The 17,738-nt window shown below is 38.9% G+C and overlaps 1 protein-coding gene across 13 annotated transcripts in view; it reads left to right on the top strand.

Moving 5' to 3' along the window:
* The window catches only part of SEPTIN10 (septin 10), a 71,728-nt gene that overhangs the window by 34,731 nt on the left and 19,259 nt on the right, over positions 1–17,738 (top strand). For all 13 annotated transcript variants that reach the window (XR_010129889.1, XR_008677025.2, XM_004031584.4 and 10 more), the window contains 4 exons: positions 5,204–5,390; positions 12,001–12,162; positions 14,127–14,223; positions 15,459–15,627. Coding sequence is in view for 11 of the 13 variants with exons in the window: in XM_004031584.4 (XP_004031632.1) it covers positions 5,204–5,390; positions 12,001–12,162; positions 14,127–14,223; positions 15,459–15,627 (615 nt within the window). In the remaining 2 variants the exon portion in view is untranslated. The remainder of the gene's footprint in view (positions 1–5,203; positions 5,391–12,000; positions 12,163–14,126; positions 14,224–15,458; positions 15,628–17,738) is intronic.

Genomic DNA, 17,738 nt, shown 5'->3' with positions numbered 1-17,738 from the left:
CCAGCTAATTTTTGTATTTTTAGTAGAGACAGGGTTTCACCATGTAGGCCAGGCTGGTCTCAAACTCCTGACCTCAGGTGATCCACACGCCTTAGCTTCCCAAAGTGCTGGGATTACAGGCATGAGCCACTGCGCCTGGCCTTTTATTTATTTATTTTAAACCAAGATTGTGTTAGCCTTCTAAAAGGAGTTTAAGGAGTTTTCATTCTCTATTTTCTGGAAAAATTTTCATAAGATTAGAGTTATTTTTCTCTGGAATGTTTGGTAGAACTAACCAATGAAAATCAGGGCCTGGCTGGGCGTGGTGACTCATGCCTGTAATCCCAGCACTTTGGGAGGCCGAGGTGGGTGGATCACCTGAGGTCAGGAGTTTGAGACCAGCCTGACCAGCATGGTGAAACCCTGTCTCTGCCAAAATACAAAAATTAGCCAGGCGTGGTGGCAGGCGCCTGTAATCCCAGCTACTCAGGAGGCTGAGGCAGGAGAACCACTTGAACCCAGGAGGCGGAGTTTGCAGTGAGCCAAGATTGGGCCATTACACTCAAGCCTGGTCAACAAGAGCGAAACTCCATCTCAAAAAAAAAAAAAAAAAAAAATGAGGGCCTGGAGTTATAAGATCAGAGTTATTTTTCCCTGGAATATTTGATGGAACTTAACCAATAAAAAAAATCAGTGCCTGGGGTTTTCTTTCTAAGAAGATTTTGAGTTTAATTTTTAAAAAATGATTATAGGACAATTCAGAGTTGGTTTTATTTTGTTTAGAGACAGTTTTGTAAGTTATAATTTTCCAGGAATCTGTCCTTTTCATCTAAAGTGTCAAATTATTGGTTTAAAAATATTGATAATATACTCTTAATATCTTTTTATTGTCTTCATCATCTGTAATGATATTCTGTCTTTCCTGATAATAGTTGTTTGTGCTGCTTTTCTTTTTCTGATTAATTAGTCTTGACAAAGTGTTGTCAATTTATTTAATCTTTTCAAATACCAAATTTTGGCTGTATTGATCCTTTCAGTTTTATGCTTTTCTTTTTTCCTGTTTCATTACTTTCTGCTCTTATGTCTGTACTTTTGGAGTTTTGCTCCAATTTCTCATTGATTTTCAGCCTTATGCATTTAGTATTATAAACTACCCTGTAAGCGTGGCTTAGGCTACATTCCACAAGTTTGATACGTAGTATTTTCAATTTCAGTAAATTTCTTTTTTTTTTCTTTTTTGAGGTGGAATCTCACTTTCTTGGCCAGGCTAGAGTGCAGTGGCACGATCTCGGTTCACTGTAACCACCGCCTCCCAGGTTCAAGCGATTCCCTGGCCTCAGCCTCCCGAGTAGCTGGGATTACAGGTGCCCACCAGCACTCCGAGCTAATTTTTGTATTTTTAGTAGAGATGGGGTTTTGCCATGTTGGCCAGGCTGGCCTCGAACTCCTGACCTCAGGTGATCCACCCTCCTCGGCCTCCCAAAGTGCTGGGATTACAGGCATGAGCCTGCCATGCCTGGCCAACAACTTCAGTAGATTTCTAATCTCCATTTTTATTTTATCCTGAAGCATTGACACTTTTGTTATTATGTAGTGACCTTTTTTCTCTTGTAATGCTTCCATGTCAGTATTGTCTGCAGCTTTTTTCCTATGTATGTTTGGTGTAGTTTTTCAGTCCCTTTACTTTCAACCTTTCTGTGCCCTTGTGCTTTAGACATGTTTCTTATTGAGCATATTGTTGTCCTTTTAAAACACAATCTGACAATGGTTACCCTTTATTTGATCGTGTAATTCCTTCACAATTAATGTAATTACCGACATATTTAGGTTTAAATCTACCATCTTTTTTGTGTTTCCTCTTTGTCCTGCCAGTTCTATATTTATTTTTCTTTTCTTGCCTGATTTCTATGCTTATAGTGGTTCTCTTACACATTATCACACATAATCTTTCACTTAAAGTTGAAGATGAGTGTTTATACTTCTCCTTGATAATACAAATAGACAATGAAATGAAATTTAGAACAGTTAAATTTCGTTAACCGCTTCTCCTGATTGCTATTATATATTAACTCTATGTTTTTTTTTTTTTTTTTGAGACAAAGTCTCACTCCGTCACGTAGGCTGAAGTGCAGTGGTGCAATCTCGGCTCACTGTAACCTCCCCCTCCTGGGTTCAAGTGATTCTTAAGCCTCAGCCTCCTGTGTAGCTGGTACTGCAGGCACACGCCACCCCACCTGGTGGAGATGGGATTTTGCCATGTTGGCCAGGCTGATTTCAAACTCCTGGCCTCAAGCGATCTTCTCACCTTGGCCTCCCAAAGTGCTGGGATTGCAGGCGTGAGCCACTACCCGACCGAGTTCTCTCTTTCTTTTTCTTTTTTTTTTTTTTAAATTTTGAGGTGGAGTCTCACTCTGTCACTGAGGCTAGAATGCAATGGCGCGATCTCAGCTCACTGCAACCTCCACCTCCTGCACTCCAGCAGTTCTCCTGCCTCAGCCTCCTGAGTACCTGGGATACAGGCACCTGCCATCATACCCAGCTAATTTTTGTGTTTTTGCAGAGACAGGGTTTCACCATGTTGGCCAGGCTGGTCTCGAACTCCTGACCTCAGGTGATCCTCCAGCCTTGGCCTCCCAAAGTGCTGGAATTACAGTGAGCCACCATGCCCGGCTGAGTTCTCTATTTTTTAACTACACGAGGTATTATTATATGGCCAGTATATGTTTATTACCATCTATTAACCAAAAATTTCTGTGTCGCTCACATACTTGAAATTTTAGTTGGATGTACAATTCTGGGTTGCCAGTTATTTTCTTTCAATTCCATTGGAAATATCATTCCACTCTCTTCCTGGCTTCTCTCTTTGCTATTAAGAAGTCTCCCTTAAGGGTCCCCTCCTTTTTTTCCTCTAATGCTTTTAAGATCTTTGTTTTTATTGTTATCCAGTTTTGCTATGCTGTACCTGGGTTTTTATTATTTCTAATTTACCCTGCTTGTGATATGTTTGAGTTCTTGACTCTGAATAGTGTGTCCGTCAGTTCTTTTTAAAAAATCTCAGACATTTCTTCTGTAAATATTGCCTCTGCCTTCTTTTCTGTTTTTTTCCTTTGAAAACTTTGATGAAATGTATGTGAGATCTTCTCATTATATCTTCTGTGTCTTTTACTCTTAATCGCTCTGATTCATATTTTTTATCTTTTTGTCCAGATTATGAAAGAATGGCATATTATTTATTTAGCAGAAAATCTTTACGGTTTTCATTCTTGAATAGCATAAGACAAAACATTCAGATAGAGGTACATTTATGGTTATTTAGGTCATATAATAGGTCCTCTTACTGACCTATTTCAGGTCATTAATAAAAGCTTCTTTGGAATTTTTATGTGAAATATATACTTAACAGATTAATTTTTCCCATTTTATTTTTTTGGAAAGTGAATCCTTTTGGGTCACATTTAGACCACTTTCCAAAGGATCACTTAACTGTTGTTATAATAATCACTTTGATGATGAATTGAATTCTTGTAATGTTCAAGGTTTTATGCTATTTCTTTTATTTATTTACTTATTAAAAAAAATATCATTTTTTGAGGCCGGGTGTGGTGGCTCACGCCTGTCATCCGAGCGCTTTGGGAGGCCAAGGCAGGATGATTGCTTAAGGCCAGGAGTTCAAGACCAGCCCGGGCAACACAGCGAGACCCTGTCTATATATGTATATTTTTAATTCATTTAAAACAGAATCTTGCTTTGTCACCTAGGCTGGTGTGCAGTGGCACAATCACAGCTCACTGCAGCTTTGAATTTCTGGGCTTAAGGGATCTACCTGCCTTAGCCTCTCAAGTAGCTAGGACTATAGGCACCTCACAATGCCTGGCTGATTTTTAAAATTTTTTAGTAGAGATGGGGGTCTCGCTGTGTTGTTGCCCAGGCTGTTCTTGAACTCCTGGCCTCAAGTGATCCTCCTGCCTTGGTCTCCCAAACCACTGGGATTACAGATGTGAGCCACTGAGCCTGGCCTATGCTAGTTCTGGCGGAAAACACAGATGTATAAGATACTGTCTCAGTCCTCACATTGTTTACCATTTGCATAGGGAGAACAATGTGTATTCTATAATTTTAAAAGAGGTGATGATCCTCAAGGACTAAAAGGTCGGGCAACTTTATAGAAGAATTTAATTTTGTACATATTTATGAAGTACCTCAGCTGCTCAAGGTACTGGTTCATTGTAGGGCTAGAAAGATAATTACAAAGGTTTCCAGGGAATTTGACATGGGAACTGTTGGCTGTTATTTTCACTTGGAAACCCAGATTTGGTTAATGAGAATAGTTAAGAGTAGAAAAGTGAATTGCAAAGGCAGTGGTTTAGCATATCAGAACTGAATGGAATGCTCACGCACCATTCTTGGAACAGCATTAGCACACTGCTCTGCACGTGCACTGTGATTTGATTTGCATCTTGAAGGCTGAATAACCTGAGACAGCCAGAAGGCAGACTGCATTTCCAGGGAGGAGTTACCTGAGCAGAGGATGTAATTGGCCTTTCCTTGGTTTATAATTAAATAAAAGTAAAAACATGCCAGCATTACTAGTTAGATACTGATGTATGCCTTTCTTCTTTACTTAGGCTTTTTGTGCCTTATAAATCTAAGAGGCAAGGAGTCATGGACTTTGACTTAAATGTCTTTTGAGTTATTGATACCTGTGCATTTTCTCAGTTAGTTAAATAATAAGCCAGGTACCAGTTTGATTACAAATTAGACTGCTGCCAGCCCCTTCGAGCAGTCTGGCAAGTGTGGGAAGCTTTGTCAGAAAGGGACCTAGCATGTGAATGACTATGAGAATGAATCAGTGTAAATTCAATACCATTTCAAGCACAGATTGCCCTGATGTTTTCGGAAGTACAAATGATACTGAATTTAGGATAGTTTGACTTATGATTTCTCAACTTTATGATAGGTTTATTGGGATATGAAATGCATTTCAGCTAATATTTTCAACTTATGTGATGGATTTATCAGGATATAACCCCATTGTAAGTTGAGAAGCATTTGTATAGCTTTTGCACATGTTCTGCACATTTTTTATCACTAAAGTTATCTGTTCAGCATAGATATTAACTGTTTATTAATTAGTGAAAATATAGACCTCAAACTTCTAAGAGTTGCACAGATATCTTAAGGTAGCACAAATAATGTTGTATTAAACATTTAAATAATTTTTCAGCTACCAACCGATAGTTGACTACATAGATGCTCAGTTTGAGGCCTATCTCCAAGAAGAACTGAAGATTAAGCGTTCTCTCTTTACCTACCATGATTCTCGCATCCATGTGTGCCTCTACTTCATTTCACCGACAGGCCACTCTCTGAAGACACTTGATCTCTTAACCATGAAGAACCTTGACAGCAAGGTGGGTTGAGGAAAGGAATCAACTTACCATACTTTAATATTTATTTTTAACTGTTAAAATATTTTTACAATATGGATATGTATTGTAACTTGTATCCTGTGCATCTTTTTTAAAATTTTTTTTTTTTTTTTTTAGAGATAAAGTCACTCTGTTACCCAGGCTGGAGGTAGTTGTGAGATCGTGGCTTACTGCAGCCTCGAACCCATGGGCTCAAACGATCCTCCTGCCTCAGCTTCCCAGGTAGCTGGGACTATAGGCATGTACTACCACACCCAGCTAACTTTTTAATTTTTTTTTTTTGTGGAGTTGGATGTCTTGGTATGTTGCCCAGTTGGTCTCAAACTCCTGGACTTCAGTGATTTTCCTTCCTTGGTCTCCTCAAGTGCTAGAACTACAGGCATGAGCCACCATGCCCAGCGCCTGGAAATCTTTAAAACATTTTATATTTCCATCTAGCTTATTTTTTCAGAGAAATTCAGTTTGGAAGATGAGATGCAAAGAAGGAATATTGCAATAAAATTTTAGTTTCCTTTTTAGTGATTAAATTGCATGCCAGAACATGGGTATTCTCTGCATTTTTAATGCAGAATTTAGTTGATACTAATTTTACTTTATGCCACTATTAAGTGAGAAGAACTTCATTAACAAGGATTAAGGTCTAATGTTGCATTAGATATTGTCATAAAATACATTTTAATTTGGACCATACTGAGAAAACCTATTTTTGAATTTCCGAGCCAAGGAGCTATATATAAATTTAGGGAGCTATAGAAAAATTCATAAACTAACTCACTTCAGATTTTTATATTTGTTTAAAAAATGGCTAAAGACAGTAATCTTACATTAAAGAAACGTTAGAATTTTCTGTAATCTCAAATGGTATGCGAAATGAAGCTTTCATGATCCTGGCTACTAACTGTATAAGTTGAATTAAAAATCCAAGGTTGTTCTGGATGCTGCTTCTTTCTCTGCAGAAACCTGTATGGAAAGCCTGAAGGCCTGCCTAGTGAAGCTTTGGCACATCGGTCGATTTACTTTTGACTAGTTGCTTGGTCCCCTGGTTTTAGCAAAAATTGATGTAGCTTATATGACAGTCTGTTCACCTGATCACATGTGATCAGATGTTCTAACCATTTAGCCAGTTGTTTTCATAGTTGAGTCTGATTATATGGAAATTCATATTTGTTAAAGGAACATAAAAACAAGAGTGTGCAGTTTTGTCTTAGCTAGAGTGGAGCAACATGAGGTAATTTGTATAAAGATTTGTAGAAGCTGGTGTCAGTGGAGGATGGCTCTAAATATTGGCTCTGTCATTTATTAGCTGTCTGATCTTGCAAGTTTCTTTAGCCCTCTGAGCCTCAGTGGACTTAAGTGATTTTCAGTGTCCTCCACTTTTAAATAAAAACTAGGGAGAAGAACTACCTCAAGAGGCAGATATGAAAATTAATTAAATTGATCCATGTAAATAGAGGGTTTAGCAAATAGGCATACCCAGTAAGAACCTATCTGCCATAGAAGTTTGCTTTAGTTTACTGTGTAAGTATATATTATCTAATCTTTTCCAACTTTGGTGATTTAAATATATTCTTTATTTTTTATGATAAAAGTGTAAACTACCCTGTAAAAATACCTGCCTCTTATTTTACATAAGAAGGTTGTTCGGCTGGACATGGTTGCTCATGCCTGTAATCCTAGCACTTTGGGAGGCCAAGGCGGGTGGATCACAAGGTCAGGAGTTCGAGACCAGCCTGGCCAACATAGTGAAACCTTGTCTCTACTAAAAATACACAAATTAGCCAGGCATGATGGCACATGCCTGTAGTCCCAGCTACTCAGGAGGCTGAGGCAGGAGAATTGCTTGAACCCAGGAGGCAGAGGTTGTGGTAATCCGAGATTGCACCACTGCACTCCAGCCTGGGCGACAGAGCGAGACTCCGTCTCAAAAAAAACAAAAAACAAAAAACAAAAAAAAAACACGTTGTTTTAAAAGTTAGCTGAAGTCTACCCGTCCGGGTATAAAACAGGCAGTCAAGAGAGGTTAGGACATGGCTGTCATGCTGAACTGCCTGGATTCTGCTTCAGCCCCGCCACTTAGCAGCTTTGTGGCCCTGGACAAACTTGGATTCAATTTTTCATATATAAAATAGGGCTAGAGGCCGGGTACGGTGGCTCGTGCCTGTAATCCCAGCGGTTTGGGAGGCCGAGGCGGGCAAATCACAAGGTCAGGAGATCGAGACCATCCTGGCTAACACGGTGAAACCCCGTCTCTACTAAAAATACAAAAGAAAATTCAGCCGGGCGTCGTGGCATGCGCCAGTAGTCCCAGCTACTCGGGAGACTGAGGCAGGAGAATGGCATGAACCCAGGAGGCAGAGCTAGCAGTGAGCCAAGATCACACCACTGCACTCCAGCCTAGGCGACAGAGCGAGACTCCATCTCAAAAAACAAACAAAAAAAGAGGTGGGGAGCTAGAGAGAGCTCACTCTAAGACTTTTGGGAAAATTAGCTGAGATGAATATTACAAAGCATTTAGTACAATGCCTGGCATATATGAAGCACCTCTGTTACTGTTTTGTTATTTAAAACTTATTTAAAAATTAACAGGCACAGTTTATTGATGATATTTACATATTGGTATTCGAGGTAACTGGCCAACCCAACCACCTTTGAGTCATCAAAAGTCTTTAAGAAGTATTAGCCAGGAGCAATTTATATTGATGTAGTCCCTTAGTGGATTTTCAGGAATAAATGGAAGAGCTAATGAGCACTTGTTCAGAGGCAGTCCACCTTGAACCAGCAGTTCAACCTGCAAACTCTTATAACAACTAGTTCTAGATGCTTCCTAGTCATCCCTCAGTATCCAAGGGGGATTGGTTTCAATACCCTGAGGATGCTGAAATTCCTTATATAAAATAGCGTAGGACAGTCTTGCAGTGCAAAACTATATTTTAGTCAGCAAGGGACCAAATATAGAATGGTGGTCCCATAAGATTATACCTTATTTTTACTGTACTGTATTATATGTTTCTGTGTTTAGATATGTTTAGATATACACATACTTACCATTGTATTATAGTTGCCTACATGCACACACTTACCATTCTATTATAGTTGTCTACAGTATCCAGTATAGTTACATGCTGTACAGGCTTATAGTCTAGAAACAATGAGCCATACCATACAGCCTAGGTGTGTCATAGGCTATAACATCCAGGTTTGTGTGAGTATACTCTGTGATGTTCACGCAATATCAAAATCACCTAAGATCATATTTCTATCACATTTCTATCACCATGTTTATTAGTCCGTTCTCGCATTGCTATAAAGAACTATCTGAGACTGGGTAATTTATGAAGAAAAGAGGTTTAATTGACTTACAGTTCCTTAGGCTGTACAAGAAGCCTGGCTGGGGAGGCTTCAGGAAATTTAAAACCATGGCGGAAGGCGAAGGGGAAGCAGGCATGTCTTATATGACCTGAGAAGGAGGAGGAGAGTGCAGGGGGAGGTACTACACACTTTTAAACAACCAGATCTCGTGAGAACTCACTACCACAAGAACAGCAAGGGACAACTCTGTCCCCATGATCCAGTCACCTCTCACCAGACCCCTCCAACACTGGGGATTACAATTTTACATGAGATTCGGGTGAAGACACAAATCCAAACCATGTCGCCATGGTTAAGCCACACATGACTGTATATAACCTACTTGTATCCTTGCATATAGTTTAAATAATCTCTAGATTACGCATTATAATACCTAATACAGGCCGGGTGTGGTGGCCCATGCTTGTAATCCCAGCACTTTCAGAGGCCAAGGCAGGCGGATCACGAGGTCAGGAGTTCAAGACCAGCCTGGCCAACACAGTGAAACCCCGTCTCTACTAAAAATATAAAAAAATTAGCTGGGCATGGTGGCAGGCACCTGTAATCCCAGCTACTCGGGAGGCTGAGGCAGGAGAATTGCTTGAACTTGGGAGGCGGAGGTTGCAGTGAGCCAAGATCACGCCACTGCACTCCAGCCTGGGCAACAGAGCTAGACTCCGTCTTGGAAAAAAAAAAACCTAATACAATGTAAATGCTATGTCAATAGTTGTTATATTGTATTTTAAAATCTGTATTATTTTTATTGTTGTATTGTCATTAAAAAAATTTTTCCCCTAATATTTTTGATCTTCAGTTGGTTGAATCTGTGGATGCAGAACCCACAGATGATGAGGGGGGCAACTGTAAAGACATTAATGAGCATTACAATATTACCTTTTGACCAATACCTTATTTCATTCAAACCAAAATGAAATATTTTATGGTAACAGTAAAGGTCATGGGTATCATGCACTCATTTAAAGATGGTCACTACTCACTTCTGCCTTATTCAGTTGATGAGAGACGAATTCTAAAATTGGGACTGCCTTATCAAAATCCTGCCTTTAGCTTTCTATTGTACAAACTAGACAGGAACTTAACCCCTAAGCTTTGTTTTAAGTTTAAAAGAAAAACTAGGATATGCTGAAGTTACTTGATTTGGCCCATTTTAAATAGCAATACACAGGTTTTTTTTTGTAGGGGCAGTTGGCAGGTGTAGGGAAATTTTCGCTTACACAAGGGCACTACATAAAAATGAGAGGTGGTGTCCTTGCTGACCTCATCTTGCCACTCCCCAGGCCACCTCCAGATAGTTGTCTTCTGTTACTAAAAAGCAGAACATTCAACTGCTTGACATGGAAAGTTATCTTCTCTTACGCCATTGGTGACAAGCGACCCTCTTTGGGCAGTATCTGTTACTTTCCCTCCCTCTAATAGTCATGTAAACATTGATGTTTAGTGTTCAGTCTACTGCAGTTTATTGTGCAAACAATTATAAGTTATTAACTTGGCATAATTTGTTGAATACCTAAGTATATAATATTGAAACTAAGGACTTGGCACCAAAATGTTTATGTACTTTGACTAATTTAACTGGAAAGTTGTTTACTTAGGATTGCTGGAAAGTTTTCTGCCATCAGTTTCATAGACAGAAAAAATTTCTCTCCTTGGGAGCATATGGAAGACTGATAAATTCAGATATATACTTGGCATCAATGTGAAATTTGAGAAGAGAAAAAAATTTAGAATAGGAATTATAATTTTTTCCTTTTTTTTTTTTTTTACAAGAGTTTTGCTCTTGTTGCCCAGGCTGAAGTGTGGAATGCAATGACGCGATCTTGGCTCACTGCAACCTCTGCCTCCTGGGTTCAAGCGATTCTTCTGCTGCAGCCTACCGAGTAGCTGGGATTACAGGCATGTGCCACCATGCCCACCTAATTATTTTGTATTTTTAGTGCAGATGGGGTTTCTCCATTTTGGTCAGGCTGGTCTCGAACTCCCGACCTCAGGTGACCCACCTGCCTCAGCCTTCCAAAGTGCTGGGATTACAGGTGTGAGCCACCGTGCCCGGTCAATTTTTTACTTTTAATCTGAAAATTACATTGAGGTTTTACTGTCTTGATACATATGACTGATTAGCCTGAGGTTTTTGATGAAAAACAAACTAAAAAACTTAAGAACCACCAGTCACAAATTTGTGGAGCTATCAGTCTTTTGTTGGGATATTAATCTTATAGAATCTTATAGATTTACAAGTTATTCGGTCTTCACAACCCCAAATCTGTTGCCCTCTGTCAGTGATAGGACTTTAAATAATACTGAGAAAGTTATTCCTTTGCATCATGAACACTTTTAAGATAGTAGTACATACAGTTTCCTTCCTCTGCTGTCTAAGTAAGTCTGTGACAGTGGGGCACAGGTAGGCATGGAGTCAGTCCTGAAACAAGAGGCAAAAAGAGAAGCTTCACCTGTCTTTTAGTTTTGCTGAGGGATCAATCACCCTGGTTACTTAGTGCTTAGATTATTAAAAAATAAAAATTCTTAGTGAATTGAGGAGGCAATTCAGTTTACCTTTTATCACATTTTACTTTATAAGTGTATGATGAAATTGAAGATTTTGAGAGAGAAGAAAATGTGAGATTTCTAAACCTAAATTCAAATGAAAGATTAATCTTACAAGAGTTCTGCTTTCTGAAAGCATTGATTGAGGTGCCTGTAATCCCAGCTACTTGGGAGGTTGAGGGAAGAGAATCGATTGAACCCGGAAGGCAGTGGTTGCAGTGAGTTGAGATTGCACCATTGCACTCCAGCCTGGGTTACAGCGAGACTCCATCTCAAAAAAAAAAAGATTGTGTGGCTGGCATCTGTAGGAATGAGTGTTTAAGGGGTGTATATATACAGGAGAATGGCCATCTAGGTCGGGGTTGGCATGCCTTTTCTGCAGAGGGCCAGGCTGAGAATACACTGGGCGTCACAGGCCCTGTGGTTTATGGCAGCAGCAACTCATCTCTGCTGTTGTAGTGTGAACGCAACTGTAGACAGTACACAAGCAAATGGGCATAGCAGTGTTCCTGTAAATCATTATGTATCAAGATCAACAGCGAGATGGACCGTAGTTTGCCAGCCCCCCGATCTAGGTTTAGGGAAATTCATTGTCAGAATGAACAGTTTTGAGTGAAAAAACAGCTGCAGGATTAAAAAAAAAAATCTTCAGTAAGATTTTGTTTTTCTTTATTCTTAATAGGTAAACATTATACCAGTGATTGCCAAAGCAGATACGGTTTCTAAAACTGAATTACAGAAGTTTAAGATCAAGCTCATGAGTGAATTGGTCAGCAATGGCGTCCAGATATACCAGTTCCCAACGGATGATGACACTATTGCTAAGGTCAACGCTGCAATGAATGTGAGCTCCTGATTGAATATTAATTCTGTTTTCCATGTGAAAATAAAACTGTAATTTGTGAGTAATATTGCTGCTAATATACTTTCACTTGTGTCTTCCAAAAAGACTTCAAACAAGGTGAATTTTCAAAAAGTCCAGTATGAGAAAATGTTTAGTTTTTTAAGTTGGAAAAGGTGTAAGGAGAATTTATTTTTAAGCATATTTTTCTTTCACTCTGCTTTCACCAAAATAAAGTGATACATTTGTGAGACTGGGATATACCTTTTGTGGAGCCATATGTAATTGCCTTAGAAAGATGACACCTTCCTACCCTGTCTTTATAAATATGAGAAGACTTTACAGCCTCCCTTTGCATACTGTAAAATCTTAAAATCTTTAAGGAGGTCTCTTAAAACTAGTATTTATGCTCCTTCTCTCTCATAGTGTCAAGTTACATTCATATAACTTTTAGTTTAATACAATGGAAGGTGACTAAGTTCTTAATTTTACTTTCTTGAAGCTAACATTTTTAAAACACCTGGTTGTGTTTTGTAGGATCATGGGTTTTGAAATCCAACAGGCTTGGTTGGCCATATGTCCATTGGAGTTACTAACCTCCCTGAGACTTAACATATCTACAAAGTTAGGTTAATACTGCCCATCTTAAGGGTTGTTGTGAGGGATAAATGATGTCACCTTTGTTAAGCGCCTAACAGTGACTTTCAATAATTGTTCATTCCATTTCTTCTATTTTCCTTTTCTGATTTTTCATACCACTTTTATATTAGTGTACCTAAACTAAATCTGTAAAAAAAAAAAACTGACTAATGTAAATGAGGTGATCTTAATTCCTATATGTTAAATTGTCTTTACATCTAATTTTATTTCTTGTGCTCAACTAGAATATTCAGAAAGCCACCATTAAGAAACTAAATATGTCAATTTTAAAATATTAAACATAGTAATTAATAATTTTTACATTAGACTTTTCCCCTGTATTAATCCTCAACTTCAGACAGACCAGTCTACTCCCTGCCCCTGAACCTAGCTATTGCATTTTGTTCAGAATCTTTTCCTTTTCTAAGCCATTTCTTCCCACTTTGCTTATCCATCTAAATCTTGTTCTTCTTGATCTGGGTTAGCTTGTGTCTTCCTGCTCCTAGTGATCTCTCACTCTTCTCAATTTCTAGGACATTTACTATATTGACATTAATTTGGGACTTTGTATACTACTTATGTTAGTACCATATCTATACACCCACACACTGTACACACACACTGTACACACACACAAACAATAGGAATACGCTATTGTATAGTTACATATACATTTTGTATACTGTGGGTGTGTGTATGTGTAATTTCCTCAACCTTATCTTTGTCTTTTAGGGGAAAATTCTTTTTCGGCCAGGTGTGGTGGCTCACACCTATAATCCCAGCACTTTGGGATTATAGGGCTCACACCTATAATCCCAAGACAGGCGGATCACCTGAGGTCAGGAGTTCGAGACAAGCCTGGCCAACATGGTGAAAAACCATCTCTACTTAAAATGCAAAAATTAGCTGGGTGTTGTGGTGGGCAACTGTAATCCCAGCTACTCGGGAGGCTGAGGTAGGAGAATCACTGGAACCCAGGAGGCGGAGGCTGCAGTGAGCTGAGATCGTGTCACTGCACTTCAGCTTGGGCGACAGAGTGAGACTGTCTCAAAAAAATAAAAATAAATAAAAAATTTTTTTTTGTTTGTGTGTATTCCCAATAGCATAATGCCTTACATGTAAATACTTTTCTTTATGGGGCCCAAAGATGACTCTTGTAGAAGAGTTAGCACATATTCACTGGCAGGTTTTAAAATCTGAGGCATAGCTGACCATTCGATTTTAATAGGTTTGTTATTTAATTATTCTCTTCTCTCTTACATAAAATTTATTTTATCTAGTCAGTTATCACAGTGGTATGAGAAGATGTGCTCGATATTCTTTTTCAGGGACAGTTGCCGTTTGCTGTTGTGGGAAGTATGGATGAGGTAAAAGTCGGAAACAAGATGGTCAAAGCTCGCCAGTACCCTTGGGGTGTTGTACAAGGTAAATGAGACAAAGGATGACTAGAAATATGTATCTATCTAGTAATCTCAAAGCTACCTGTCATGCCTTCTTTGGGGTGATGCTTAGTTTGGATGTGGTTGGTTGTCAGAGGAGTTGGCTGTGTACTATTTTAGCCAAAGTCTGGAAGCTGTGTAGAGCCTCCCCCTTCTCATTATGCCACACACACATTACCCCCACCCCCACGGTACCCTGTTAGTAGGTGGGAAACACCAGTGGGGCACTCTGACCAAAACGTGAATGTGGAAAGTAGTGTTCAGACATAAAACATCACTAATTACCACTTAACTATAAGAACAGTCAACCATCTTATAAATTTATTTATTTTTACTGATCAAAGTATTGCCAGCTATTTCCAGAATAAGCCAGTCAGCCAACTTAAAAAGTTAAATCTACTTGACATTTAGATTATTTAGCTGACATTATAATGAGTAAGTAAATAGTATTATACGGTTCATTTACTTACAGTGCTAATTAATGGTGAATAGATTACCCTTACTACTATAGATTTCCAAACGCTGATTTTTTTCTTAATTGATAAATTTTGTAATTAATGAAAAAATTGAGAAAATATAACATTTTTAATTTTGTAAAAAATATAAAAGTAATAATTATACTAAAGAGTATTGGTCACAATAAAATATATTTATTTGTAGTCCTCTGGTCACCGTAAACATAGAAGAAGGATCATGTAAGTGTGTTCACTAATTTTGAATAGTGTCTAACACAGGATCATAAATGTGTTCTATAAAAAGAGTTTGATAATTATAGCAGGGATGGATAGTATTCTTGAGTTTGCAGAATTTACTACTTTGAAGTTTTAGTGAACTAATATTACATACTCTTTTTAAACATTATGTGAAATGTCTTCAGGATAGTTTGTAAACTGCTAACAAAATATTAGTGTGAAATAACTAGAACACTTGGTTAACAATAAGTTGTGTCTTTTTTGGTATTTCCTGGTGATCCATTGGCTACTAAATTTAAAGTAAATCTCCTGGTCTGTTAATTCACATTGCCTATGATACAGTATTTATACTGCAAGAGTTTCTTCCTTGGTTACTTGTATAAAATAATCGTAGCTGTTAATCAAACTGATCATTTTGCTATTTGTTGTTTCACATGTTTTCATTTATTTGTTCATTCAGCAAACACTTAGTTGTGTGCCAGGAATTAAAATCCAGTGTTGCTCTTTTCTTTTTTTTTTTTTTGGCTAGTGGAAAATGAAAACCACTGTGACTTTGTAAAGCTGCGGGAAATGCTGATTTGTACAAATATGGAGGACCTGCGAGAGCAGACCCATACCAGGCACTATGAGCTTTACAGGCGCTGCAAACTGGAGGAAATGGGCTTTACAGATGTGGGCCCAGAAAACAAGCCGGTCAGGTAGGGTGGGGTTCTTGGGAAGCCAACCAAAGAGGAAGTTAGAGAGGATTGCATATTTTTATCTATCCAGGATGATGGGGCATGTGTTTTTTAGAATCTCCCAAAACCATGATATAGAATCATTTGGTAATGACTAATTATTGTGCTTCTTGAATCACTTGACTCCTTGCTTTTGAAGAGTCTTGCTTTTTAAGTCCTTGTCTGACTCAAAAAGAGTTAAATATGATGAAGAATGTATGGCAGAGGCCCCCTGTTTCAGTTCATGCTGACATGAGTAACTGAAGGAAAATACCCTCATTATTTGATTTCTTTTTGTATTTATCTGAGACGATGATATATTTAACTGTTGTCATAAAGGTAAGTTGGAACACAAATCATTTTCTTATTTTTATTTATTTATTTTTTGTAGAGACAGGGTCTTACTATGTTGCCCAGGCTGGTCTCAAACTCCTGGCCTCAAGTGATTCTCCTACCTCAGCCTCGCAAAGCTTTGGGATTACAAATGTGAGCCTCCATACCAGTCCTCAGGAATCATTTAAAATAAACTAAAACATTTTCTGTTGGTTTTTCTTCTGTAAAGGTTTTGGAATGAGTGAAGCTTAGCAAAACATATTATAAAGGAAGAATGAGAGTGCTTGTAGGGAGTCGGAGATTAGATTGTTTCTTGCCATATTACAATGTAGTTATAAGAATTTTAGAATCTGAACCCCTCCTTGCTCAGTAATATAAAGCATTAAAAGTTGTAGAAACTTCCTTGGTAATTTTATATGGTGCTGTATCCCAGACATTATGCAACTCAAATCCTTAGTGTACTGAATCAGATCAATTTGATGTAGCATTCCAGAACAGTTTGCATGCAGGAAAGCGTGAGATCCTTGAGACAAGTGCTATTTTAAACTCTCTTATGAGACTGAGGATTCCTTTTCCATTGCATTGTTTGCATTTGTTATTTCCCTGGTTCTTAGCACCTGCACCAGAGTAAACAAAAGAAAGGGGGAGGAGTGCATCAAATCAGTGCCGCTGTTGCATATAAGCTTTTGGAAGACTTAATCTTAGATGAAGTTAAATTTTTAAATTTCTTCAGTCTATGGAGTTAATGTTTTCACTTCTGGTAGCATAATGAATTAAGAATTGTATATACTTATGGCCGGGCATGGTGGTTCATGCCTGTAATCCCAGCACTTTGGGAGGCCAAGGCGGGCAGACCACTTGAGGTCAGGAGTTCAAGACCAGCCTGGCCAACATGGTGAAACCGTCTCTACTAAAATTACACAAATTAGCTGGGTGTGGTGGCACACTTCTGTAAAACCAGCTACTTAGGAGGCTGAGGTAGGAGAATCGCTTGAACCTGGGAGGCAGAGTTTACAGTGAGCTGAGATCGTGCCACTGCACTCCAACCTGGGCAACAGAGCGAGACTCCATCTCAAAGAAAAAAAAAAAGCATTGTGTGTACTTAACCCACCCTCACCAAATTCAGGCATAGGATGCTTCTGGTTGTGGGCCAGTCATTCTCGTAAACTGACAATTTTCTCACGATATTGTCTTCACTAAAGATTAATCATCTCGAGTTAGCTTCCCTAGTGTTTCTCAGAGGAGATTCACTTCTCATTTCTTCCAAGTCTCAGGGTCACTTCAGAGGCCTCTGTGCACTGAGGTGGAAGGGGTCCTGAGTAAGAGCAGGCAGGGACAGCTTTGAAGTCCTCTCTGAGGAGATGGGCCTGGGTGTCTGGTGGAGTCATCATCAGTCACCTGTGGATGATTAAGAAATGCAGGGTCAGAATTTCCAGGGATGAAGCCTAGAAATCTGCAGTCAGAATTCTTAGTCATTCAGCAAATAGTTTGTCTGCTGTCTGCTCAGCCAAATGCTAGTCATTAGGTGTATGTGCACTGTTGGATCAAACAGAGACCCTGCTTGTGTAGAGTCTCTGTTGAGGGGTGGGAGGAGGACCCCTATGGGAAGAAGAGAGTTGGGGGTGGGGGGGCAGGTGGAAGTGGGGAGACCAAGTTAGGAGGTTGCCATGGTGGTCCAGGCATGAGAAGATGGAGGCGTGAAAGAGAGGGGTAGTGACAGAGGGGTGAGAAGCATGCTTAAGACATGTATTTTTTTAAAT

This window comes from Gorilla gorilla, chromosome 12 (assembly GCF_029281585.2).
Source record: "Gorilla gorilla gorilla isolate KB3781 chromosome 12, NHGRI_mGorGor1-v2.1_pri, whole genome shotgun sequence".
NCBI classification, from domain to species: domain Eukaryota; kingdom Metazoa; phylum Chordata; class Mammalia; order Primates; family Hominidae; genus Gorilla; species Gorilla gorilla.
This window is presented reverse-complemented; position numbering and strand designations above follow the sequence as displayed.